The sequence below is a fragment of the Gorilla gorilla genome, chromosome 13, assembly GCF_029281585.2.
Source record: "Gorilla gorilla gorilla isolate KB3781 chromosome 13, NHGRI_mGorGor1-v2.1_pri, whole genome shotgun sequence".
NCBI lineage: Eukaryota > Metazoa > Chordata > Mammalia > Primates > Hominidae > Gorilla > Gorilla gorilla.
In genome coordinates this window covers 132,692,426-132,716,247 of record NC_073237.2, presented here as the reverse complement: position 1 = coordinate 132,716,247, position 23,822 = coordinate 132,692,426, and the positions used below count along the sequence as shown (strand labels likewise).

Here is a 23,822-nt window from a genome sequence, read left to right as displayed (position 1 = left end):
TCTGTGCCCTGGATGCCCGTGGCTGTGCCTGCCGGCGGCCAGGGCCCCGTTTGGCTTGGAACCTCCCCTGGGCCCCGTGCCTACGTGGGGCTGGGCTTGGGCAGTGTCTCCAGGCATTTGCCTGGCGGTTCCAGAGGACAGGTTCTATAGAGTGAGCCTGGAGGAGGGCCCTCCATCCTTCATGCCTTCCTAGACTTAAGAGGTCTTTTGCTGCAGACCTCCCTTCTCTGGGGCCACTTGGGAAGGGTCACCTTAAGGGCCATTCCTGGAACAAATCTGTGCTCATGATCACCGCAGCTCCGTGCCACTGCCACCTCCCGCAGGGATGGACTCACCAGGGGCTCACAATGGTGAGCAGTGGGGGAGGGGGTGGTCCCCAGGCTCCGAGGTGGCACTGCCAGTGGGGGTGGGGAAGGAGCTGGGAGGGAACTGGGATCTGAGTCCGAGTTCCCCCTCAGGGACTGCAGAGCCATGTCCTCCCCACCACACTGCCCTGTCACAGACCCACTGGGATGTGCAGGGGACGAGGAGACCAGCGGGGTCTCCTGACCTGGGGCAGCACCTGGCATCTCTGCCACTATCACTGTGGGCAAAGGGTGTCTTCTGGCCTGCACCAGGGTGAGCCCAGAAGCCAGCGCCCCTTCCCCTGCCCAGCCCCATGGAACTGAGAGATGGTGGCTGATGTGTTTCTGTTGGGATGTCTGGGCTGGGCCCCACAGCTGCTGGGACCTCTGTGCCTCAGACTGAATTGAACCTGACCCTGACCTGGGGTTAGGCCCCGCCCCCACCAACCAGAAACTTGCCCAACACTGACCCCACATTGCCCAGCCCGGCCCCATTCCCTCCCTGCATGTCATTCTGGGCCTGGGCGGACTGGGTGGGGCGCCGCTGAGAGCCCCATCAGGAGCTGAAGGCCAGAGGCTCTGTCGCTGAGTGACAAGGTTATTATGCTGTCACGGGGCCAGCCGGAACTCTCCCCCACCCCACCAAGAGACAGCTCATTAGGAAGGCCCCCAGCTGTGGCCAGCCCAGGGCCGGGCTGCCCACCGTGCCAGCCCAGTTTCAATGACCCACCTGAGGGTTTCCATCGTGGGCCAGGGGACCGGCGTAGGCGGGCATCCGGAGCCAGGCAGTGGCCAGCCCATTCCGGGCAGGGTCATAGGTGGGGCTGCAGGCCTCGAAGCCGCCATGTGAAGGCAGCAGCGACCCCAGGCAGGGCGGGCCAGGTTGACCTTGCACCTGCTCTCCCCTTGGCCCTGCGGCCATGCCGACCCTGGTCGTGGGCACGCCGCCCACCTGCCTGGGGGACACACCTCAGCCCCGCCACAAGAACAGCCAGAGGCAGGGCCCCTTCTCCCATGGGGCCCCAGGGAGAGCAGCCGACTGGGAGGCTGTTGCCAAGCCCAGGTAGCATCTGCGTGGACTCAGGTGGGGGGGCTGCACTGCTGGCAGGTGCCATGCCTGCCCCTGGAGGCAGCAGCTCTGTGGGAGGTACAAGGGCGTGGGGTCAGAGTGCCGTGCCTGCCTCTGCGCATGCCTTTGGGCAGGCAGCCCGGCCTCTCTGAGACTCAGTTTCTCCATCTGTAAATCAGGCCGATCACATTACCTACCTCAGAGGGGTGTGGTCAGGGCTCGAGAGAGAATGCTGGGGCTGTCCTCCAGGTGGGGTGTATTCCAGGCCCTCCTCTCCACCTCCAGTCTGTGGAGCAGGAATGCCCGGGGAAGTGAGGCCAGTCTGAGCGGCTCTGCTCGGCACCTCTGCGCCTGCATGTCTGACCAGCATGTCTGCCGTTCCCTCCCAGGCTCCGCGCACCTGCAGCCGAGGATGACGTAGCAGCCCTGAGGTGGCCCGGGCCCTCCCAGCAGCCAGACCCACCCTGGGCAGCTCCCCACGTGGTCGGGCCCGACGACTTCGAGGAGCCAGGCCCCTGGGGGAAGGCCTGCAGCCTGCCCATGTGGTCCACAGGCCCAGAGGCCAGGGATGGGGACAGCTCAGTGTCATCGGGCCGCCTCTCGTGCTCTTCGGGGGGCCACGAAGTGTGTGTGTCCTGGAAGGAGAGGCCGCCCCAGGTGTTGGGGCCCCAGCGGAGGCCCAGAAAGAGTGACCCATGGCTGGAGCAGCTGAGAGACAAGATCCGGGCCCAGGTGTGGCAGCAGGGGAGCTGTGCGTCCCTGGGCACCTCAGCCCCCTCCAGCGCCTCCAGACTCCACGAAGCCTCCACGCTGGGGCTTAGGAGGAAAACCCAAGAGGCAAAAAATCCCCCTCCAGCCCCTCAATGCTCAGGTCAGTGGCCGCTTTGCCAGAGAGGGGCAGGAGGGCTGCGAGGCTGTCAGGAGGGTGGAGAGCGGGCAGGATCGGGCTATACCGGACACGTGGTGGGGGCCAGCCGGGTGTATGCAGCGTGCCCCCAGGGTGGGGATTAGGAGTCATGAAGGGGTGCTTCTGAGCTGGGTCCATGATGAGGATCCCTCCCTGGAGACGGCAGGGGAGCGGTGGAGATGCCAGCGCCCAGGAGGGAGGGGCACACAGGGCCTGTGGCGCTGGAAGAGGGGGCCTGGTCCCTGGACCTAGAGTCTGTGCCTTTGTCCCCGTAGCCTTGGGGGGCTGCATGGTCAGATTTGTGGGGACTTAGGTCAGGAACGCTCTAAAAAGTCAGCCTGGGATTTGGAAAGTCTGGCAGCTTCCCTCCTGCAGGGACAGGGGGTGGGAGTGTGGTGGGGGGGTCTTGTCCTTGGAAGGGTCAGGGGTGGGAGGGGTAACTAAAGAAGTTTGGAAACGGCTTCCCTGTTGGAGTGACATTGAGAGCCAGTCCTGTGGATTCTCTGTGTCCAGGTATTTAACTCTTTTCCTAAGAAAACAGGGAAGATGTTTTCCTCCTTTAATTTTATATTTATTCTTTATTTTTTTGAGATGGAGTCTCGCTCTGTCACCCAGGCTGGAGTGCAATGGTGCAATCTCATTGCAGGTTCAAGCGATTCTCCTGCCCCAGCCTCCCGAGTAGCTCGGATTACAGGCACCCGTCACTATGCCTGGCTAATTTTCGTATTTTTAGTAGAGACGGGGTTTCACCATGTTGGCCAGGCTGGCCTCGAAATCCTGACCTCATGATCTGCCCGCCTCGGCCTCCTAAAGTGCTGGGATTATAGGTGTGAGCCACGGTGCCCAGCCTCCTCTATTTTTAAGATAACTTCTGTTTAAAAAAATATGTAGTCCGGGAGCGGTGGCTGATGCCTGTAATCCCAGCACTTTGTGAAGCTGAGGCGGGCAGATCACAAGGTCTGGAGATCGAGACTATCCTGGCTAACATGGTAAAACCCCGTCTCTACTAAAAATACAAAAAAAACTAGCTGGGCGTGGTGGCGGGCGCCTGTAGTCCCAGCTACTCGGGAGGCTGAGGCAGGAGAATGGTGTGAATCCAGGAGGCGGAGCTTGCAGTGAGTCGAGATTGCGCCACTGCACTCCAGCCTGGGTGACAGAGTGAGACTCCATCTCAAAAAAAAAAAAGTAACGTATGCATAACATAAAATGTACCATCTTAACCATTTTCAAGTGCACAATTCCATGTCACTGAGCACATTCACTGTCCTGCAGCCACCACCCTCCGTCTCCAGAACTGTTCATCTTCCCAAACTGAAGCTCTGACCCCATGAAACACTCACCCCCGTCCCCTCCCAGCCCTGGGACCCTTCATCCTACTTCCTGTCTCTGTAGCTCTGACAACTCTGGGGACCTCCTATCAGTGGAATCACAGAATTTGTCCTTTTGTGACTTTGTTTTTTTAAGGCAGTGCATGTTTTCGTAGCGGTGGGAGGTATAATAAGCACAAAGAATGAATAAAATGGAATAAAAATCATTCCAATTCCCCATGTACCTTCCTCCCCCAACCTGCCTGAGCGAATACTTTGGGGTGCACCCCTCTAAGTCATTACTTCCCTTTGCAAGAACAGGAGTTGAAGCCCATACTGTGGTACCTCCTTCCTGGTGCTACATGGTCCAAATCCCACCCAGGGCACAGCATGAGGGCGTGCAGGGCCTGGCTCACTGCTGGTGACTCCGTGGAGCCACTGCCAGAGGCGTTTCTGTGTCAGATGCCTGCGTCGTGCCAAGCGCTGGTGCAGCTCCTGATGGGCCCCATTGGATGCATTCTCAGGCCTGGAACATTGGTCAGATGTGCTATTCAAAGGTTTTTGAGGCTGGGCGCGGTGGCTCATGCCTGTAATCCCAGCACTTTGGGAGGCTGAGGTGGGCAGATCACGTGAGGTCAGGAGTTCTAGACTAGCCTGGCCAACATGGTGAAACCCCGTCTCTACTAAAAATACAAAAAAATTAGCCAGGTGTTGTGGCAGGTGTCTGTAATCCCGGCTACTCGGGAGGCTGAGGTAGGAGAATCGCTTGAATCTGGGAGGTGGAAGTTGCAGTGAGCTGAGATCACACCACTGCACTCCAGCCTGGGCGACAGAGCTAGTCTCCGCCTCAGAAAAAAAAAAAAAAAAAAAGTCTTTTGAAATACAAAAATTAGCCAAGCGTGGCAGCTGGCACCTGTACGCCCAGCTACTCGGGAGGCTGAGGCAGGAGACTCGCTTGAACCCAGGAGGCAGAGGTTGTAGTGAGCTGAGATCACGCCATTGCACTCCAGCTTGGGTGACAGAGTGAGACCCTGTCTCAAGTAGATAAATAAATAAAGGCTCTTGAGCTGCTGCCAAACTGGAACTTTTTCTTGGAAATTCTTTGCGGATCTCTCTTCTCACGCTGCCTTCTTCTTTTCACCCTGTTCCAGGTTTCAGCATCTTGAGTGCAGCTGAGCGCAAAGTTGAAGCCAAGGCATCCCGTGGCCAGGGGCGCGAGCTCTCCAGGGTCTCCCAGCACCAGGTTCCTGGTGAGCGGCTCTGTGGCAGCTGCCCTGGTGCTCCGGGTTGGATGCTCAGGCCATGATGGGGGCAGCACATGCTGGGCCACCCTCACAGACAAAGACACTGAGGGTCAGGGAGGACCCCAACTGGAAAGAGGCCAAGGGGGGATTTGGAGCCAGACTGCCATTCTCCGGAGCCTGTGTTCTAACCCTCTGCCTCTCCAGTGGGGCAGGACCCAGGCAGGCCCTGCAGGGCAGGGGAGCTGAGCAGGGGCGTTTTTTGTTGTTGTTGTTTGTTTGTTTGTTTTTGCTGAGAGATCTCCTGCACAGAACAGGCAAGGAGTTTTCTGTGTGGCTGCATGCCAGCCACAGGGAGTGGGTCTGGGGCCCTCCAGGTCCCTGCCAGCTCCTGGGCTCACTTTTCCGTCTTGTAGATGGGAGGCACTGCCCCCCCCCCAGCCCACAGATGGGGAAACGCTGAACCACTGGCGGGCTTCCAGGCCCGTGAGGAAGGGGCTGGGGCCAAGGGCCCCACCAGGTTTTTGCTCACTCATTTGCTCAACAAATGGAAGGGGTAGGATGGAGGGAGCAGGAGCTGCTGCTGGGGGCTGGAGGATGTGGCCTTCATCCCGGGCAATGGGAACCATTAAGGTCTAGGCGGGGAATGGCCGTGAGCTGGGCTTGGGCAGGCTCACTCTGCTGCTGGGGCAAAATGGATGCAGGAGGCTCTCTCGAGTCCAGAGACAGGCAGATGCCGGCAAGATTCCTGAGGCCCAGAATGAAGGATGGGGAGCTTGGGAGCGGAGGCGTTTCGGGCTCAGCACAGGGAATCATGTGCGTTTTTGTGGGGACAGTTGCTGCCCATCCCAGCGGTGCAGTGCCGGCCGGGTGGGTCCAGGTTGGTGGTTTCTCCATGAGGTCTGGTTGGGCAGCAGCCACAGGCAGGCATTTGGGTGTGTCCCTCCCATGTGGAGTGTGAGCCAGTGCAGATGTGGGCGGGGTCCAGGGTTGGCCCCTTGGAGAGCAGGGGACAGAGCCATCTCCCTGACCCCACAGTTGCCGGGGAACTCCTGTCCGTCCAGATCCAGTTCCACCTGAGCCCCGTGGTCAGCGCCACTTTGTTCCTCCCTCCTCCGCCTTCCAGGGGGACCCCAATGGCATCAGCTTGGTGACCACTCTCTCTGCCCCTGCCCCAGGTCAAGTTCAGGGTCCAGCAATGGGTCACTCAGGGACCTCAGCCACCCCATCCTATCGGTCACCGGCTCCTGGCAGCCTCGTTTTCATGCTCCGAGTTTGAGAACTCTCCAGAAGCAGGCATGGAGGAGGCCCTTTTTAAAGTGCCCAGTTCAGTGGCACTCAGCACATTCATAGCACTGTGCAGCCATTGCCAGCCTCCGTTTCTAGAACTTTCCATCTTCCCAAACTGAAGCTCTGTCCCCACTTACTCTCCATCCCTCTCCCCCAGCCCCGGGCACCTACCTTCCTACTTCCTGTCTCTATGGACCTAGTGACTCTGGGGACCGCATAGAGTGGGATCACAGTCTGTGTCCCTTGCAGAGGACCTGGCTCTTGAGGCTCCTCCTGCCAGCAGAGTTGGGGCCTGGAAAACCAAGAGACAGGCCCAGCCTGGACCGAGTGGCGTTTGGAGGCCCAGACGCCTTTGGGCCAGGGTCCTCTTCTGTGGGTCCCCACCCATGGGGACAAGGCAGGTTCTCGCATGGCAGCTTCCCAGATACTCCCCCACCCCAGCTGTGCAGAGACTAAAGGAAGTCGGAGGCAGGGAAAGATGACCAGCCAGCCTCTGGAGCCGGGCCGTCTCGGTGGCCGCTGCACTCGCTGCGGGACTTTGAACAAACTCCGCCCCCTCGGGCTCTCCATCTCCTCCCCATCAGCAGAGGGGTCCACCCCGTGGTGCCAAGGCCCCCCCAGGTCTGGCCCTCACTCCTCCTGGCCCTGGTCCCAGAGATGTTCTGTCCGGCCGCTGCCACTCTGTGCATTCACTTGGGGCCTGGCCCGTCCAGTCATTCATTCAGTCAGAAAACAGTCCTGAGTGCCCATGGCCCGGGTCCCCAGCTGGGTGCTGGATTCAGAGATGAGAAACTGGTTCCTGTCCTCAGGACCTCTGGGCCTGGAGGGGAGGCCACCAGACACTCGGGAGGGAATCTGAATAGATATGCCTGCCTAAGGAGGAGTCCCCAGCGGCAGTCCCCAGGCAGAGCACTGTAGGGGACGTGACAGTCAGACTGTGCCCTGTCCCCAGCGTTAGCTCCCACCCTGGCTCTCGCCAAGCAGGGAGCAGGACTGGCAATGTGTATGGCTCTAGGGACTGTGTTTGCACAGGATGCCGGGGTAGCCACGTGGGGGGCCCGTGTGTCACTTTACTGCTCACCCTCCCTCCTTCCCTTCCTTTCTCTTCCTCACTGAAGTTCTAAGGGAAAAACCCAAAAGGGTCAAAAGCAGTTCTTGCAAAAGAGAGAAGACCCCCAAGTCGCCCTCCCCTAGAAGAGCGGCCAAAGACAAACACAAAGACGAAGGTAAGGTTTGCTATTTTGGGGCCCTGGCACGCTAGGTGCATATGATCCTGGCACACTAGGTAGGCAGATGGCTTTCATTTCTGGGGCTGAGGCTGGGGCTGGGGCTGGGGCTGGCCAGCCGGACTGCCATGTACACAGGGTTCTGCAGGGCACCTGGGATCGGCAGGCCCGGCTGGAGCGTCAGGGCTGGTGTCCCAGGCAACTGGTGACCTTGGCCACCACTGGAGCAGCAGGTGGTTCCTGTCTGGGCAGGGGCGTGTCTCTTGAGACAAAGTGAAAGTCCACCAAACACCAGGCACTATTGTCCTCTCAACACCCAGAGACTGGGCGAGTCTAAGAAAACAGAGCTGTTCAACCACACTGTAGCATGCACTGGCAGCTCACGGTACCCGCAGCTCACACCACCTGCAGCTCACACCACCCACACCCCATGGCACCCGCAGCTCAGGACACCCGCCCCCCATGGCACCTGCAACTCATGGCACCCACAGCCTATGCCACCCACAGCTCACGCCACCTGCAGCTCATGCCACTTGCAGCTCACACCACCCGCAACTCATGGCACCCGTAGCTCAGGGCACCCACAGCTCAGGACACCCGCAGCCCACGGCACCCGCAACTCACGGCACCCACAGCTCACGCCACCTGCAGCTCATGCCACCTGCAGCTCACAGCTCTTCAGAGCAGTAACAGATACTGGCATGTGTGCACATGCAGTGGGCAGCTCAGGGCATGCTTGGCCGAGGGAGCCGTGCTTGCTTTCTTTGTCACACGGTCACATTTAATGAGCAAGCCCAGGGCATCTCCTTCCACCTGCACACTTGGGGGTGGGAAAGGGTCTTCCACAGACCCCACTCCCTCCACTAGCTTGGGGACTTTGTGCAGGCACAGGGGGTGTGTGAGTCAGCCATGTGCTTGCGTTACGATTAATTTCATGCGTGTTTCCTGGAGAGTCCAGTCAGGTAATCCTGTGGGTGGATCCCAGTGGTCACAAAGGAATTTCTGATCCAGGCATCTCCCTGCTGAGGACTGGGCAGAGGTGTCAGTGCCCTGCAGAGACCCAGCGGCCCAGCCTGGGCATGGGTTTCAGAGCTTGCAGGGTGAACCTGACAGCGGCCCCTGCCCTTGAGCAGGTGGGTGGCAGGCAGAGTCCCTCCGGGGCTTCCTTCTGGGGCGTCTTCGAGGTCAGGGGAGTGGCCAGTGCCCGCACTCTGTGAGCTCACTGCAGCCTCCTGGTTCCCCGCCGAGGTTGGAAGTCTTGCTCCCATTTTGTAGATGAGGCAACCAAGGTTCACAGAGTTTCCACAGCCTGCCCGGGGCCGCACAGAGGCAGAGCCTCCCACCCGTCCAGCCCGAGGCCGCACAGAGGCAGAGCCTCCCACCCGTCCAGCCCGAGGCCGGTGCTCCTAACCCGGAAGCCCAGCCGTGTGCACCTGGGGCCATGCCTGGGCAGCTTGTCAAGGCCACCCTCCAGGCGTGGATTCGGGGGCCACCGAACCACAGGGTTTTGGAGACACCAGCAAGAGCCCCCAGGTGGAGTGAACGCCACCCACTAGGCTGAGATTGGCTTTGTGGGACTCTCACTCCAAGTGTGAGCAGTGCCAGCTCGCCGGCCACTCCTGTAATGCTCCATGCCTCAGTTTCTCCACACTCCGTGCAATCACAGCCCTGGGGCCGCGGGGAGGGGCACTGCGTGGCGTGCGTTCTGTCTGTGCCCAGGTGCCTGAGCATCTGTCCCGTGTCATCAGTTGCCGGCCCCGCTGCTCCTAGGCAGAGCAGCAGCTTCCAGCCGAGAGTAAACGCCTCTGTGCCCATACCCAGGGAGGACACGCGGGTGAGGTGGGAGCTCAGCGGGGCTGCAGGGCCACCGTGTGCATTCAGCAGGGCCACCGTGTGCATTCAGCGGGGCCAGAGGCCGAGCAGAAGGGGACAGCGATGTAGGGACCCGGGCACCCAGAAGGTTCCGGAAGGCCGTGGAAACATGCGTACAATATAACAATTTTCTGCATGATCACCCCCTCCCTCCCCCAGGTCTTTGGTTTGTTTTATTTTAATGGCTCTGTTGAAAAATGACCTGCTTTCTGCCTGACACTGGGTCAGAGGGCATGCCACCGGCCGCATTCATCATCGTAAGCACCGTGTCACCCTGACAGTGTTGACCATTAGTTTCTGTCAGTGACGAAGTCACAGCTGGGCTAAGGAGAGATGAGTTTCGGTTCAGAGGTCAGAGCCACAGGACTTGGGAATTGGATGAATTAGAAATTTGCTGTAGTTAACAAAAAATTAAATCACAATAGTTATAAAATATTCATCCATCCAGGCCAAAGGAAAATGAAGCCTGATATTTAATTTCAGATTATATCACCTCACTTTGCATTTTTTATCATAGATTAGGTCGGCCCCAGAACATTGACAGGGCACTTGGGGACTTCATCCATTTCCACAGATTAAAAATCCTCTCGTAAAATAATTAATTGCCGTTAAACTGCTCAGCGGAAGAAAAAATGTGCCCATCAGGATCCATTTATCGAGCGGGACCCTCTGGCGGGCTAATGGGGAAGTGAGTGGCCAGCGATGGAGGGGCCGGGCGGGCAGGCGGGCAGCCCCTCCCCAGGCGGGTCCCTGGCCCAGCACCCCAGCGAGGGAGAGCAGCTGTAGGGACTAGGATGGAGAAACCCCACCGGGGCTCCCCTCCACGCTGGGTCCCCCCCAAAACCCAGCTGTGACCAGTTGGGTCACACTGGCCTCAACTCCGGCCTTTGACACCACCCTGAGCCAGTGGAATCCTGACCCCCTTCCAGGCCTAACTCCTGCAATGATCGTGACTGCCCTTTCATTCTTGTGGCCCTATGGGAGGTGCTGTGAGATATGCACCGCATTTTACAGATGGGGAAACTGAGGCATGGATAAGTGAAACACTTGCCTGAGGCCCATGGCTGGTGAGTGGCAGAGCCAGACTTAAACCCAGGTCTGAGACTCCTGAGACCACGCCCTAAACCTTCCTCTACCTTGGGGTCCTGTCCTAGACAGTGTATGGCCTTAAGGGGTCCTGCCCTAAAGTGGGTATGGGGCATGGCCTGGGGTCCTGTCCTGGAGAGGCTGTGGCCATGGGAAGCCTGTCCTTGGGGACGTGGCTTTGGGAAGGCATGGCCTGGTGGGTGCAACCATGTAGCCCATTCACCTTCCTGGAGAGGTAGCTTCAGGCCTGTGGCTGATGGCCAGGGGTCAGGGCAGTGTGAGGAGGGTGCCGTGTCTTGGGGGTGCTAGGGAAGTCCCTGACTCAGTCCGGGAACCTGCCCCTGGGTGCTCAGCTCTCTGGATGGTCCCTGCCCAAGACACTGTCATTTGGCAGAAAGTCCCCCTTCATGGGGGCCAGGGCGAGCCCTGGCTGAGACTCCACAGTGGTCTTGACCCCAGGCCACGGGGTGGAGCCGCCCTGGGCTGGGCCTAAGGAAGGGGCATAGGGGCCAGGGACCCTTGGCATGTGTGGTGTTGGCCCTGCAGAGCCAGGTGGAATAAGCAGTGTGTGTAAGTGAATGTGTGTGTGAGAGCACGTGAGGGTGTGTGTATATGAGCGTGTGAGGTGAGAGCACATGTGAGGGCGTGTGTATATGAGCATGTGAATGTGTGTGTGAGAGCATGTGAGGGCATGTGTATATGAGTGTGTGAGAATGTGTGAGTGTGAGTGAGAGCACATGTAAGGGTGTGTGTATATGAGCGTGTGAGTGAATGTGTGTGTGAGAGCATGTGAGGGCATGTGTATATGAGTGTGTGAGAGTGTGTGAGTGTGAGAGCACGTGAGGGCGTGTGTATACGAGCGTGTGAGAGTGTGTGAGAGCACGTGAGGGTGTGTGTATATGAGTGTGTGAATGTGTGTGTGAGAGCACGTGTATATGAGTGTGTGAGAGTGTGAGAGTGAGTGAGAGCACATGTAAGGGTGTGTGTATATGAGCATTGAGTGAATGTGTGTGTGAGAGCACGTGAGGGCGTGTGTATACGAGTGTGTGAGAGTGTGAGTGAGAGCACATGTGAGGGCGTGTGTATATGAGTGTGAGTGTGTGTGTGAGAGCATGTGAGGGCATGTGTATATGAGCATGTGAGTGTGTGTGTGAGAGCATGTGAGGGCATGTGTATATGAGTGTGTGAGTGTGTGTGTGGGAGAGCACGTGAGGGAGTGTGTATATGAGTGTATGAGTGTGTGTGGTTGTGTGTGAGTGTGTGAGTCAGAGAGCATATGAGACTGCGAATGTGTGTGAGAACATGAGTGTGTGGTAGTGTGTGTGAGTGTGAGAGCATGTGTGTCTGTGTGAAAGTGTGTGAGGATGAGACCGTGTCAGTGTGTACAAGTGTGTGTGCATGTGTGAATGCATGAGTGAGCATGAGAGCATGTCACTGTGTAAGCGTGTGTGACAGCATGTGCGAGGGCATGCGTGTGACAGTGTGAGCATGAGTGTGAGCGTGCGAGTGCCTGTCAGCATTGGCGTGTGTGTGTGTGAGCCTGTGAGCACGTGAGGGAGTTGTGGGCACGTGTGTGACAGTGTGTGAGCATGTGAGTGTTTGTGAGTGTGTGAGCATGTGAGCCCAGGGCTGGCCCTGCCTCCGGCCTTTGCCAGGGCCCTCGCAGCTGGGCCCACGGGGCTGGCGGGGCTGGTGTTGGCATCGGTGGCCGTGAGCCGGGCTGTGAAGTGCCACCTGGATGAGCGCCGCTCACTGCGTGATGCCGTTTGCCCGCGAAGGCTCGTTTGTACTCAGGACGTGGGGCCGTTTGCTGCCGCGATGTCCGGGACTCCCCGTCCTGCCAGCCGGGGAGCCTTCACCGCTGCCCACCCGTGTGACTGCTGGCTCTGCTGGCTTAAAAGCAGGTTAATCTCCTGTGGCTCGGCGCACGTGGCCAGCGGTGACAGGACCTCCCGCGCTGCGCAGAGCCCGATGTGCAGCGTGGAGCGGAGGGTGGGGCTGCTGGCTCGCGGTTGTCACTCCAGCTGCTGCTGCTGCTCGGCGTATCTTTCACATGTGCTGTGTGCCCGGCCTGTGCTGAGAGCTTCGCCGGCAGAGCTGTGAGGCAGGTCCTGTTGTCCGTGCTTTCCTGAAGAGGACCCTGAGGGTCAGGGAGGAAGAGGACCCTGAGGGTCAGGGAGGAAGAGGACTCTGAGGGTCAGGGAAGCCACCTGCTCATGGCCGCCCTGAGACTCGGCCTTGCCCTGTGCAGGCTGAGGGTCCCGCTCTGCCCAACAGGGGCCTGGACATGAGGGATATCCCCCCGGTGCCTTCTGGGAGTGTTGAAGTGGCCTCCTGGGGCTTGCAGAGCCACCAACCTCCCCGTCCGGGCCAGTGCCCAGAGGGCCATGGGGCGCCCGGCTGTGTGTATGTTTTCTCTGTTTAAGATTCGGAGCTGGTTGGTGTTTACGCCTGGAGAAAGGGACAAGCTCTGGTGAGGTCCCTGCTTGGGCCCCCTCCCGTCCTCCGCAGGCACCATAGCAAGGATCCCTCGAGAGACCCGGCTCTCACCGTGGACTTAGGTACCTGTGCCTCTGCCATGGGCTCTGTCCTGCTCTGCTGTGGCATCTGGGGGCGGGCGCAGAGAAGGAGACACCCAGGCTCCAGGCCACCTGGAAGGAAGAGATGTTGGCGCCTCTCACAGCAGCCTGCAAACACCCTCCAAACTTGCCACCCATTCAACTGGGGACTTTGGGCAATAAGTGTTTTCAAAGCCTGAGAAAAGGGTTTCTGGCCCTGGGAGGCTCCATCGCCAGTTCCCGGGACAGGCATGCTGCCGAGGCTCTCTCCTGGGGGCAGGCATGCTGCCGAGGCTCTCTCCTGGCAGGAAGGCAGGATGGGAGCTGGCAGGGGCTCCCCAGACGCAGGCACCCTCCACCTGTGCTTGGCTACCGTGTGCAGAGCGGTGGCTCATCACACAGGTGTGGTGCCCACCCTCAGAGGGCTTCTGCCCAGCAGGGGCCCGAGGGCCTCCTCACCACCCCCACACTCCTTGCCTCCAGCCCAGATGGAGGAGCTGGCTTTGCTCTCCCCTCTGCTCCCCTCCTCACCCCTGACGCTCCTGTCTTTGCAGGAGACAGCGAGAAAGTCATAGCTGCCAAGTGCTCACCGGTTTGTGCCCAGTTGCCCGATGCCACCTCCGCCCACAGTGACCAGCAGGTGTCTGGGAACACACCCAGCCTGGCTTCCTTCGACCAGCCAGCGACCATACAGACGGCCATGGCCATCCTACAAGACCTGCACCAGCAAATCCAGGCTGGGCTGGAGCTGGCCCAGGCCCGCAAGGGAGGGCAAGAGCTCGGGCCATCAAGGCGGAGGCTGCAGGACGTGGCAGGGAGGGGCCGCTGCAGGGACCCCAATGCCCAGAGCTCCTTCTCTAAGAGTCCCTGGGCCAAGACAGAGAGGAAGCATTCCTCTTTAGAGAGGGCTAGGAGTTTCCACACCTGGGAGCCCTGGAGCTCCTCCACTGCACGGGAGTCCTGTCCGCAGAGGGCCTGGGGGGCCCAAGGACAGGACCGCTCCTTCCAGAGGCCGGACAGTCCCCATGAGGGGTTGGGCCACTTCTCCCAGCGGCCCTGGAGTGCACTGGCTGGGCAGGCCTGCAGTCCGCAGAGGGCCTCGGGGGCCCAAAGACAGGGCCTCTCCTCCCAGAGGCCTGGGAGCCCCCCTGAAAAGCGGAGCCCCTTCCCCCAGCAGCCCTGGAGTGCTGTAGCCACACAGCCCTGTCCACGGAGGGCCTGGACTGCCTGTGAAAACTGGGAGGACCCTGGCCCCAGACTGTGGAACCCTCTGGAAAGGCCCAGTCCTCCAGCCCAGCGGCCCTGGAGCAGCTCCGGCGTGCAGAGGGCCGGTCCCCAGGGCAAGGGCAGAGGCATCGGCCCCCCCGTCTCGGCTGCCAAGCATGCCCTGCCAAGGCCCACCGGGAGCTTCCCTCAGAACCCACTTGGGAAGGAGAAGGACACGCTGCGGCCCTGCCCCAGGTCCCGGGGGCTCCTGGGACCCTCGCACAGCTCCGAGTCCTTGCGGGAGTTCATGCGTCAGAAGGCGCAGGCCTGGCGGCAGCAGGCCCTGGAGGAGAAGGCCTCGGCCCTGCGCGCACGGGAGCTGAGGAGCCGGAGGCTGCAGGAGGTCTACCGGCAGCAGAGGGAGGCCGTCCTCGGCAGGGCGGTCCCCGTGGTCTCCCGGACCACCCCTGGCATCGTGACCTTTGTCTCCAGTTCTGCACAGTCCGGGGTACGTGCTGGGGGTGGATTGGGGGGACTCGGCTCAGCCATGGGCCAGAGGCTTAGGCGCTCAGGTGCTGCCTCCAGCCCCCTGGTGTCCTCCAGGGAGTGGCCGGGCGAGGGCTGCAGCTGGGGGCTGGGGACTTCGTGGCGTCGCTGCCACTGCCTGTAGAAAGCCAGCGCTTCTGTGGTGCCTCCCTGGGGGAGGCCCTGGTGAGGTGCAGGGTCAGACCTGGGCGCCTTTGCCCCTGGGTGCAACGGGGCTCCAGAGGGACCCCCTTGCCTCTCACAGCCCCTGAAGTGGGACCCCGATTCCTGCAAGACTCTGGGGAAGCATCCTGAGACCCCCAAGGGAGGTCAAAGCCTAGCTCTGAGGCTGAGAAAACAGGGCGTGTGGTCTTCCCGAGCGGGGGGCTCTGATGGCATTGCCCTCTACTTTAGGGCCTGGAAGCCTCCGGGAGCCTGGAGTCCCCAGTGCTGGAATGGAGCAAAGTGACCTCTGGCATGGTGCTGGGGGGCCAGGAAGCCTCAGGCAGGTGGGTGTGAAAGTGCGGGTGCTGCACGTGCCGGGCGGGGCCCTGGGGGGGCCAAGAACAGTTCTGGGTGCGTTCTGGGGCCCCCGTGACATTGCCTCATGACCGAGAGGCTCCTCAGGTGGGGCAGGCTCTGCCCTGCCCGCCCACAGTGCCACCTGGCTGCTTGGAGGAGGCGGTCACCACTGTGCTTGTTCTCATGGAGGCAAGAGTCGCATCAAACTTAAATCCACCACGTTAAAGTGCACGTTCCGTGGCATTGAGCACCTTCCCCGTGTGCTGTGCAACCACCACTTCTACTGAGTTCCGGAACATTCCATCTCCCCATGAGCCCCCACCCTCAGGAGGCAGCCCCTCCTGCAGCCCTTGTGGGGGAGCCATGGGGGTCTCCTTTCTGCCTCGACGGATTTGCCTATTCTTTTTTTTTTTTTTTTTGAGATGGAGTTTTGCTCTGTCGCCCAGGCTGGAGTGCAATGGCACAATCTTGGCTCACCGCAACCTCCACCTCCCAGGTTCAAGTGATTCTCCTGCCTCAGCCTCCTGAGTAGCTGGGATTACAGGCACCTGCCACAACGCCTGGCTAATTTTTTGTATTTTTAGTAGAGACGGGGTTTCACCACATTGGCCAGGCTAGTCTCGAACTCCCAACCTCAGGTGATCCACCTGCTTTGGCCTCCCAAAGTGCTGGGATTATAGGAGTGAGTCACCGTGCCCCACCCGGATTTGCCTATTCTTGACATTTTATCTAAATGGGATCACCAGGTACAGGTCTGGCTTCTCTCACCGAGGATAATGTTTTCCAGGCTCATTCATGTTGCAGCTTGAGTCAGAACTTCATTGAGTCTGTGGCTGAATAATGCCCGGCTGTGGGCAGGTGACCTTTTCTTCACAACCTCGTGGCCGACGGATGCCCAGGCTCCACCTGCCGCTGCCGTGAATGGGTGCTTGCGCCTGCTTTGGCCCTTGAGCTGTTTCTCTTTGGTGCACGCCTGAGAGTGAATTGCATGGGCACGTGCACCTCTGTGTGCAGCTTTCTCGGGAACTTGCACCCTGTTCTCCACAGCAGCCGCCCTGGTTCCCATCCCCCAGCCGGCGTGAGGGTCCCCATCTCCCCACTTCCTCGCAGCGCTTACTTTTAGGTTCTTTTCTGTGTTTCTGTTTTGCTTTGAGTACTGTGTATTTTAATTTCTGGAGGCCCCTCCCCCAGGGGCATCGTGATTCACACACGTGGGATCTGAAGACCTCCCCCCGCTTTGCTTGGGGGAGTTGCGTCTGGGTCTCACTGCAGTTTCCAGCCTGGCTCTCGCCCAGGAAGGGCTGTGGAAGGCCCCAGCTTCAGGCCAGTGGCAAACACTCTCTGGCCTGGCCTCACGCTAGGCACCTGTGAGGAGCTCACGGCCAGGCCTCCTGCATGCCCTGGGTTCCAGCGGGCAGGGGGAGCTGGCTCAGAGGCCAGGGAGGGGCTCCCACCCACCAGAGCGTCCCACCCTGGACTCCCTCAGGGCTGCCCCTGGCGTATCTTTGGCAGCTGGTGTTGGGGGCTTCAGGCTGGCCCCTGGGAGCTCAGCTCCCACCCCTCTCTGCAGGACCCCACCTCTCCCTCTGGCTCCTTTTGGCTCCATTTTGTCTTGAAGGCACTCGTTTTGGGATTCTTTCCCGGGAGTCTGGGTCACAGGGCAGCCCAGGGGCTGCATCTGTCAATGTCCAGCAAGACAAGGACGCAGGTCCTGAGTATGCCGCTGGGTGAGCGTCCCATGCTGGCCCCGCCGTGCCACCCCCTTCCCAAGGGCAGCCCCTCCCCCACTGGCCACCGTCGGGCTCCGTTTGCTTGACAGCCTCCCGAGTAGCTGGGACTCGTCGTCTCGGGCAGCTGCAGGGCCTCATCTCACTTCATCATGTCCTTGTCCTTTTTTTTCCCCCACCTAAAAAATTATAGCTGGGCATGGTGGCTCCCACCTGTAATCCCAGCACTTTGGGAGGCTGAGGTGGGAGGATTGCTTGAGGCCAGGAGTTTGAGACCAGCCTGGACAACATAGTGAGACCCTGTCTCTATTTTCTCCAGAACTCTTCATCTTCCCAAACTGACACTCCGTCCCCATGAAACACTAACTCTCCATCTCCTCCCCAGCCCTTGGCAGCCACCATTCTACTTCCTGTCTCTATGGATTTGCCTGTCCCAGGACCCTCACGTGAGCAGGAACACACCGTGCTTGTCCTTTTTGTTACTGAAACACCAGGAGTTTGGTCTCAGTCTTGCTGCTTGCCACACAGAAGGCCAATCGCGGAGACAACGAGTATTGCCAGGGAAGAGGCTTTAATTGGGTGCCGCAGCCGAGGAGGTGGGGGCTCAGTCTCAAATCCAACTCCCTGACTGACTAAAGTTGGGGTCTTGCATATCAGGGAAGGAATGCAGCTCCGTGCAGGAAACGGGAACTAGGGAAGGGTAAGGAAGCAAGCGTGATGAACGAGGACTCTGGCGTCTCATTGTCCAGTTGCGGTGATCTGGTGCGTTTCAGCTCCTTGATTCTATGTGGGAGGCCTGATGGTAGGTTTCCTGAGAAAGGAACTCAGGTAAGACAAATGAAACTTTCTCACATGTTAAGACTGGCCAGGCTCATTTCTGTTTATTCAAAAGAAACCGTGAACGTGAGTTCCAGGGGACCATCGGGCCAGTTTCATTTTGTGGCTGACTTATTCTACCAAGGGTGATGTTGTAGCCTGCGTCGGAACGTCCTTCCTTTTCAGGGCTGAATACTATTCCACCGTGTCGGTGGACCTCATTTTGCTTCTCCGTTCGTCCCTCGATGGACACTGGGTGGTTTCCACCTTTTGGCTGTTGTGAATAAGGCTGCTGTGAACATGGGTGACGTCTTTGAGACTCTGACTTCAGCTCTTCTGGGTGCGTGGCCAGAGGCAGACTTGCCAGACCCGTGGTTGTTCTATGTTTGACCAAACTGCCTCTGGCCACAGCAGCACCGTTTTACACCCCACCGGCAGTGCCCGGGATCCAGTTCCTCTGTCCCCTCGCTCATGCCTGGCCCCGTTCTTTGCGGCAGCTGTGTGGTCTGTTGTGTGGATACCGTCACCGCTTCCCTGGTCCCTGTGGACAGACACTGGGTCGGTCACAGACGCTGCTGTGACGCTCACACCTGCAAAACACGCGTGCTTTCCGTGCCCTGCTGGGGCGACCGAGCCTGAGCTGATCTGTCTGCATCTCTCTTCCTGCAGCTTCTGCCTGTGTTTGAACAGAGCCTGGAACCATGCTGGGACCCTAGAGCCCCCAGGGATGGGGGGCCCCCAAGATGGCCGGGATGCCCCCGTGCTGCTGTCAGCTTCACCATCTCTGGGATCCCTGGAGCTCCAGGACCTGACCACCCGCTACCTACCCCGGGGGCTGTGCATCTACCTGGACCCGAAGGAGGCTGAGCACCTGGGCACTTCCAGCTCCCTGCACCTCCGGCATAAGCAGGCGCGGCTGCAGGCGCTAGAGACCACAGCCAAAGTCCTCAAGCAGCGGGTCGACAGCCTCACCGCCAAGCTGCAGGGTGCCAAAGCGCCGGACACCGTCAGGGACCCAGCTGTGGGCCTGCTGCGCTCGTGCCCCCACAGCCTACCTGCCGCCCCCACGCTCGCCACCCCCACGCTTGCCGCCCCAGCCTGCCCTGGAGCCTTGGGGCCCAACTGGGGCAGAGGGGCACCTGGGGAGTGGGTGAGCATGCAGCCCCAGCCCCTTCTGCCCCCGACCTACTTCCTGGATGGCGAGACACTGTTGTGGGGCCCCAGCTGGGAGCAACAGCAGAGTGTGAGCCCGAGGGCCCGCTGCGAGAGCAAGCCCCGAGGTAGGCCGGCACCGGGGACACGGTGACCGCTGGGTGGCCAGGGGGTCCTGTGGGCTGGGAGGAATGGGGACCCCATTTTCTCTCTGAGCCTTGGTTTCCTTTCTGGAAAGGGGGCTAGGAGAACAACAGTCCAGGGGGTCTGAGCAGCATAGTGTACGTGGGCTTTCCCATGTGGCATGTGGTGTGTGTGGGCTCGTCCTTGTGGGATGTGTGAGCTCTCCTGCGTGGCACATGGCACCCGCAGCAGCTATTGCTCCTGTCTTGTTCTCTGGCCAGAAGAAGGGTGAGGCTGCTCCAGTGGCTCCTTCCCTGCTGCCTCCCTGCCCTTCCTCCAGCAGAGAGGCCTGAGGGCCAGGGAGGCTCCCACACTCCCACCCCTGTCAGGTGTGTCTCAGGCTCCTCTCCTGCTGTGATGGCTTGGGTCCCCCGTCCCGTGCTCCCGGCTGACCAGGGAGTGAAGCCAGGTGCCCTCTTCTCCAAGGTTTTCCAGAGGAGGGACACGTGGACGTGAAACCGGACAAAAGGCTGCAGAGAGGCGTGGCCCCCTTCCAGGCCCTCAGCCCCTCTGCGGGGAGGTAAGACCACCTGCCCACCCGCCCGCCCACGCTCACGGGCTGCCTCTCACTTCACCCCCATGTGTCCCCATCATGCTGGTCCAGAGGCTGCAGCCAGGGACCCGGAGCAGGTGGTGCTGGCTCGGACGCTGGCCGGGGCAGGGAAGCCCCGCGTCAGACACTCCCCCCACAAATGTCCCCTGAACTGGCTGCGGGCCTCGGGGATGCCACTGGTGCAGCTCCCTCTCACCTGCTACTCCAGACTGAGTGCAGGGACAGTGACTCAGGTGGTCCTTGCCATCCGGGCCCGGCGACCCCACCTGAGCTCTCAGGGCCGCCCGTCCATGGAGCCTCACACACCTTCTGGCTCCCATCCCCAGCACGGGCTGCAGCCTCCTCTGGGGCCATGTCACACAGGTACATCTGAAGCCCCTTCCCGGGGACACTGTGCCTGCCCCGCACCCCCAGGCCCCTCTCAGCCCCAACTCCCTCCCCCTGGGGGAGCATCTGCCCTACCCCAGCGCCTGCAGCCCCAATGAGCCCCAGGCTGAAGCGGAGCCCAGCAGGCTCGGTCCATGGGGGCTTTGCAGGTGGAAACTGAGTTAGATGCTCGTGACAGAGGTTGCAGTGCACGAGGCGGCGGCTCCCTCCCGAGCACCTAAGCCTCAGCAGCAGCTGTGGCCTTGAGTCCCTCCTGGGGATTTGTGAACACGTTTGGATCTCCTCTCCTGAAAAACCCCCCTCCACACCTGCCCCCCACCAAAAATCTTCCTCCGAGCCCACCACCTGCCCAGCCGGCCTCTCACTTTTGCTGGTGTGGGCCGGGATCCCTGTCCAGGGCCTCCTGGCCAGCAGTGCCCTCCTGGTCCCCGCGGCTCCCTGCACACCGCATACTGCCAGGCGTTCTTGGGCCACTCCCAGCCACTCTCACCCCTCTGTCCTTGACGGAAGCACCCTGGGTGAGGGACCCCGGCCTGACCTGAGCAGCTGCTTCCCAGGCAGCCCCGGAACCCAGGCTCGAAAACTCAGCACCACGGACGGGGCAAGCAGGAGGCCAGGCGGGCAGCGGTCTCTCGGGAAAGCCTCTGTGCATCCTCAGTGTGTGGCCAGGTCCACCAGGGACACCTAGACGTTGGCTCCCCAGACACCAGGGCCTGGGTCATGCCACCCACCTCCACCAAGCTGTCTTCTGCTGGGTGGCCGAGGGCATGAGGGCAGACACCACGTGTAGCCCTAGGGTGGCAGTGGGCACTGCAGCAGAGGGGCTGTTGCTCAGAGTCCACATGTGGGGGAAGGGGGTGCCCTCTCCCCAAGCCCAACCTTCCCTCCTTTCCCTGCTCCTCCCCTCCCCTCTCCTCCTGCTGGGACATTTCCTGGCCTGAGGTCTCCCCTGCCCATCCTTCCTAGGAAACCCCACCAGCTTTCTCTCCTGAAGCCCCCCTTGCCCTCAGGGGATGGTGGGCTTGGTGCCTGTGCCAGGGCCTTTGGGTTGTGCCCCATCTCACTCCCAACCCCACCCGCTGCCCAGGCCCAGTCTGGCCCATGGAACTGAGCCATTGTGACCAGAAGAGGGCAGCATCGGGCCAGACCTCGCCTCTGTCGCCTGCAATGCCCGGGATAACTTCTGCCCAGCCCTTGAGAAGGGGTGGGAGGCAGAGGCGGAGGCGGTGAGAATTTTTGAAAAGGTTAATTTCAGTGCCCCGGGCTCCCGGGGGACCAGCTAGATCTGTCCCCAGGGCCAGACCCAGGCTGAGGTCTCAGCGTTCCTGGCACAGCCTGGGTCCAGCCAGAGGGGCAGAGGTGCGGCCCGGGCTCCCTGTGACGATGGCACCCAGACATTCCCATCAGGGCTGGGCACTGGACTGTGCCCTCCACCCCCACAGCCCTGCCGAGGCGGCAGAGAGACAGCAGGAGGCAGAATCATATTCATGAACCGTGGCCCGGAGGGACCCGGGCTGGTGGAGAGCAGGGATTAGGGAGAGGCTCAGAGGCTCGCTGGGCCCTGCCAAGGCTTCCGCCCCTGCTCGGGCAGCCAGGAAAGGGGCCTGGCCTGTCTGTTGCCACTCACCACTTGAGGGGCTGGAGCTTCGGGGCTGGAGCTTCAGGGCCGGCGCACACAGCCTCTGCTGGTTCCACCTGCTGCCATCTGGTGCGTTTCCCACGCTGAGCCTCTGGGGTGCCCCAGATCCCGGCCGCCTCTCAGACTGGTTTCTTTTTTGTTTTGTTTTGTTTTGTTTTTATTTTTGAGATGGAGTCTTGCTCTGTCACCGAGGCTGGAGTGCAATGGCTTGATCTCAGCTTGCTGCAACCTCCACCTCCCAAGTTCAAGCGATTCTCCCGCCTCAGCCTCCCCAGCAGCTGGGATTACAGGCACCCGCCACCACGCCCAGCTAATTTTTGTATTTTTAGTAGAGACGGGGTTTCACCATATTGGCCAGGCTGGTCTCGAACTCCTGACCTTGTGATCTGCCCACCTCAGCCTCCCAAAGTGTTGGGATTACAGGCGTGAGCCACTGTGCCCGGCCTCAGACTGATTTCTGAGTTGGGGTGAGTCTATCCTCTCTGTCCCATGGGAGCCCAGCACTCAGTGGTGGAGGCACTGGGGCTTCTAGCCACCCAGCCCGGGTTCCAGAACACTTCTCTAGGCCTGTGCTCCCAGGTGCCATGCAGCCCCTCATGGCCTGGGCACACGTCCAGCTCCCCTGCAGCACCAGGAATGCGGGCGGGGGTTGGGAGGTGGGTCACCACCATCACCAGACCCTGCACAGCTCCTGCCCACAGCAGGTGTGAGACAAACACCTGTGGGCCCTGAGGGCTGCTGAGGGAGGGCGTGTCTACCCCCTGCCTAACAACCCCTGGGCCACAGGTGTGGGCAGCATCTTCAGCCACTCCAGTGGGTTCTGGGTCATTGTGTACCAGGAAGCACAGATGGGGGCCCTGATAAGAAATGCGAAGTGAGGTGAGCCGTGCTCACAGATGCAGGCTCAGCACATGTCCCGCCCACATGCCCCAGATGCAGGCTCAGCACATGCCCCACCCACAAACCCGTCTCTCTGTGCACCCCAAAGACCCCTCATCCCAGTAGCACTGCCTCCCCGTGCCTGGTAGCTCTCCCTCACCACTTGGCCACCTCTGGGAGAAAGGCCAGTGGCCACACCTGGCTCCTGGCTCTGTCAGCCTTGCGTGCTGGCCAGCTTGAGTGGGGGCAGGTGTGTGGGTCCAGCTGTACCTGCCTCCATGGTCACAGCCCGGGTGCTCCCCAGATAGGTTGCCCTGCAGTCTCCAGTGCCAGCCTTGAGCAGTGGGGTGAGGGTCACAGCTGATGCGTGACCCCGTGCTGCTCTGGGCCTGGTGGGCAGTGCCCTTAGTAGATGGCAGAGATGGTCCCGATGACCACGTTGGCTGGGAAGACTCTGATCTTGGCCCTGGGGACCAACGGTGGTCATGGAAGCTGACCGTGCACACCCCTGTTCCCCCTGGGGTCCAAGTACAGAGCTCCGAGCAGCCAGGCTTGGTGCCAACGCTTCCCAGATGTGGGCTGGTGGCCTCACCTCAGCCCACGCCACCACGCTGGGACACATGCTCAGGCCCCACCCACTCACCCCTGCCTCCCGCTCACCCCTGCCTCCTGGCTCCCAGGCCTCAGGCCCTTCCCCCGCCAGGCTTTTGGCCCTTGGGTCCCACCCTGGGAACACTGTTGGGGGTCTGAGAGCTGCTCCAGGCCACGGGAGCCCAGGCTCCTGCTCAATGAGGGGCTGTCCTCCGGATCTCCCTGCCTCCTGTCTCCTCCATGGGCCTGGCCCTGCCACACGTGTGCCTGTGTCTTCCAGCTCATATGCGGGCCCAGCCACGCTGCACCCTATCTGGGGCTCCCTGGGACTGGAGGAGACGCCGTCGGTCGGAGGGGCAGATTCTGTGGCACCCTGCACCCCCCGGAGCTGCGGTAAGGGCGACCCTGCGGACAGGCCCTGGGCTGGCTGGTCGGGTGGCCGGGACATCCACCGAGAACCCCTTCCACTGCCTAGCACTCGAGCTTGGCCCTACGGGGTAGAGAAATCCTTTTCCACGTGGAGAGCATCCATGCCCCGTTATTAAAGGTTTTGGAGGCTTTCAGGACCCTCTGCGTGCTCTGTGCTCGCCACACCTGCAGTGATGGGCCCTCGGTGGATGAGACCCACGTGCTTATTTCATGACAGCCATGCCCCATGCCGCTGTGCCCAGCCCACCTCCTAGGGCGCTTCCTTACAGTCCCATCAGCTCAGATTCGACTTTTTCTTCTGCTACTGAGTGTT

At 60.7% G+C, this 23,822-nt stretch overlaps 1 protein-coding gene across 1 annotated transcript; it reads left to right on the top strand.

Annotated features, from left to right (window-relative positions):
• The first annotated feature begins 1,018 nt into the window (after positions 1-1,018).
• On the top strand, positions 1,019-23,641 carry LOC101148826 (coiled-coil domain-containing protein 187). Its single transcript, XM_019020173.4, has 10 exons — positions 1,019-1,407; positions 1,803-2,284; positions 4,779-4,877; positions 7,277-7,384; positions 12,769-12,903; positions 13,455-14,614; positions 15,046-15,140; positions 18,366-18,976; positions 19,458-19,551; positions 23,361-23,641. Exons 1-10 carry the CDS (start codon positions 1,265-1,267, stop codon positions 23,623-23,625), a joined length of 3,192 nt encoding a protein of 1,063 aa, XP_018875718.4. The 5' UTR covers positions 1,019-1,264; the 3' UTR covers positions 23,626-23,641.
• Positions 23,642-23,822: the final 181 nt, after the last annotated feature.

Coding starts and splice junctions, on each gene's coding strand:
- LOC101148826 (XM_019020173.4), top strand. CDS start 1,265: ATGCCGACCCTGGTCGTGGGCACGCCGCCCACCTGCCTGGGGGACACA. Junction 2,285..4,778: donor TCCAGCCCCTCAATGCTCAG/GTCAGTGGCCGC, acceptor ACCCTGTTCCAG/GTTTCAGCATCTTGAGTGCA. Junction 19,552..23,360: donor CTCAGCCCCTCTGCGGGGAG/GTAAGACCACCT, acceptor TGTGTCTTCCAG/CTCATATGCGGGCCCAGCCA.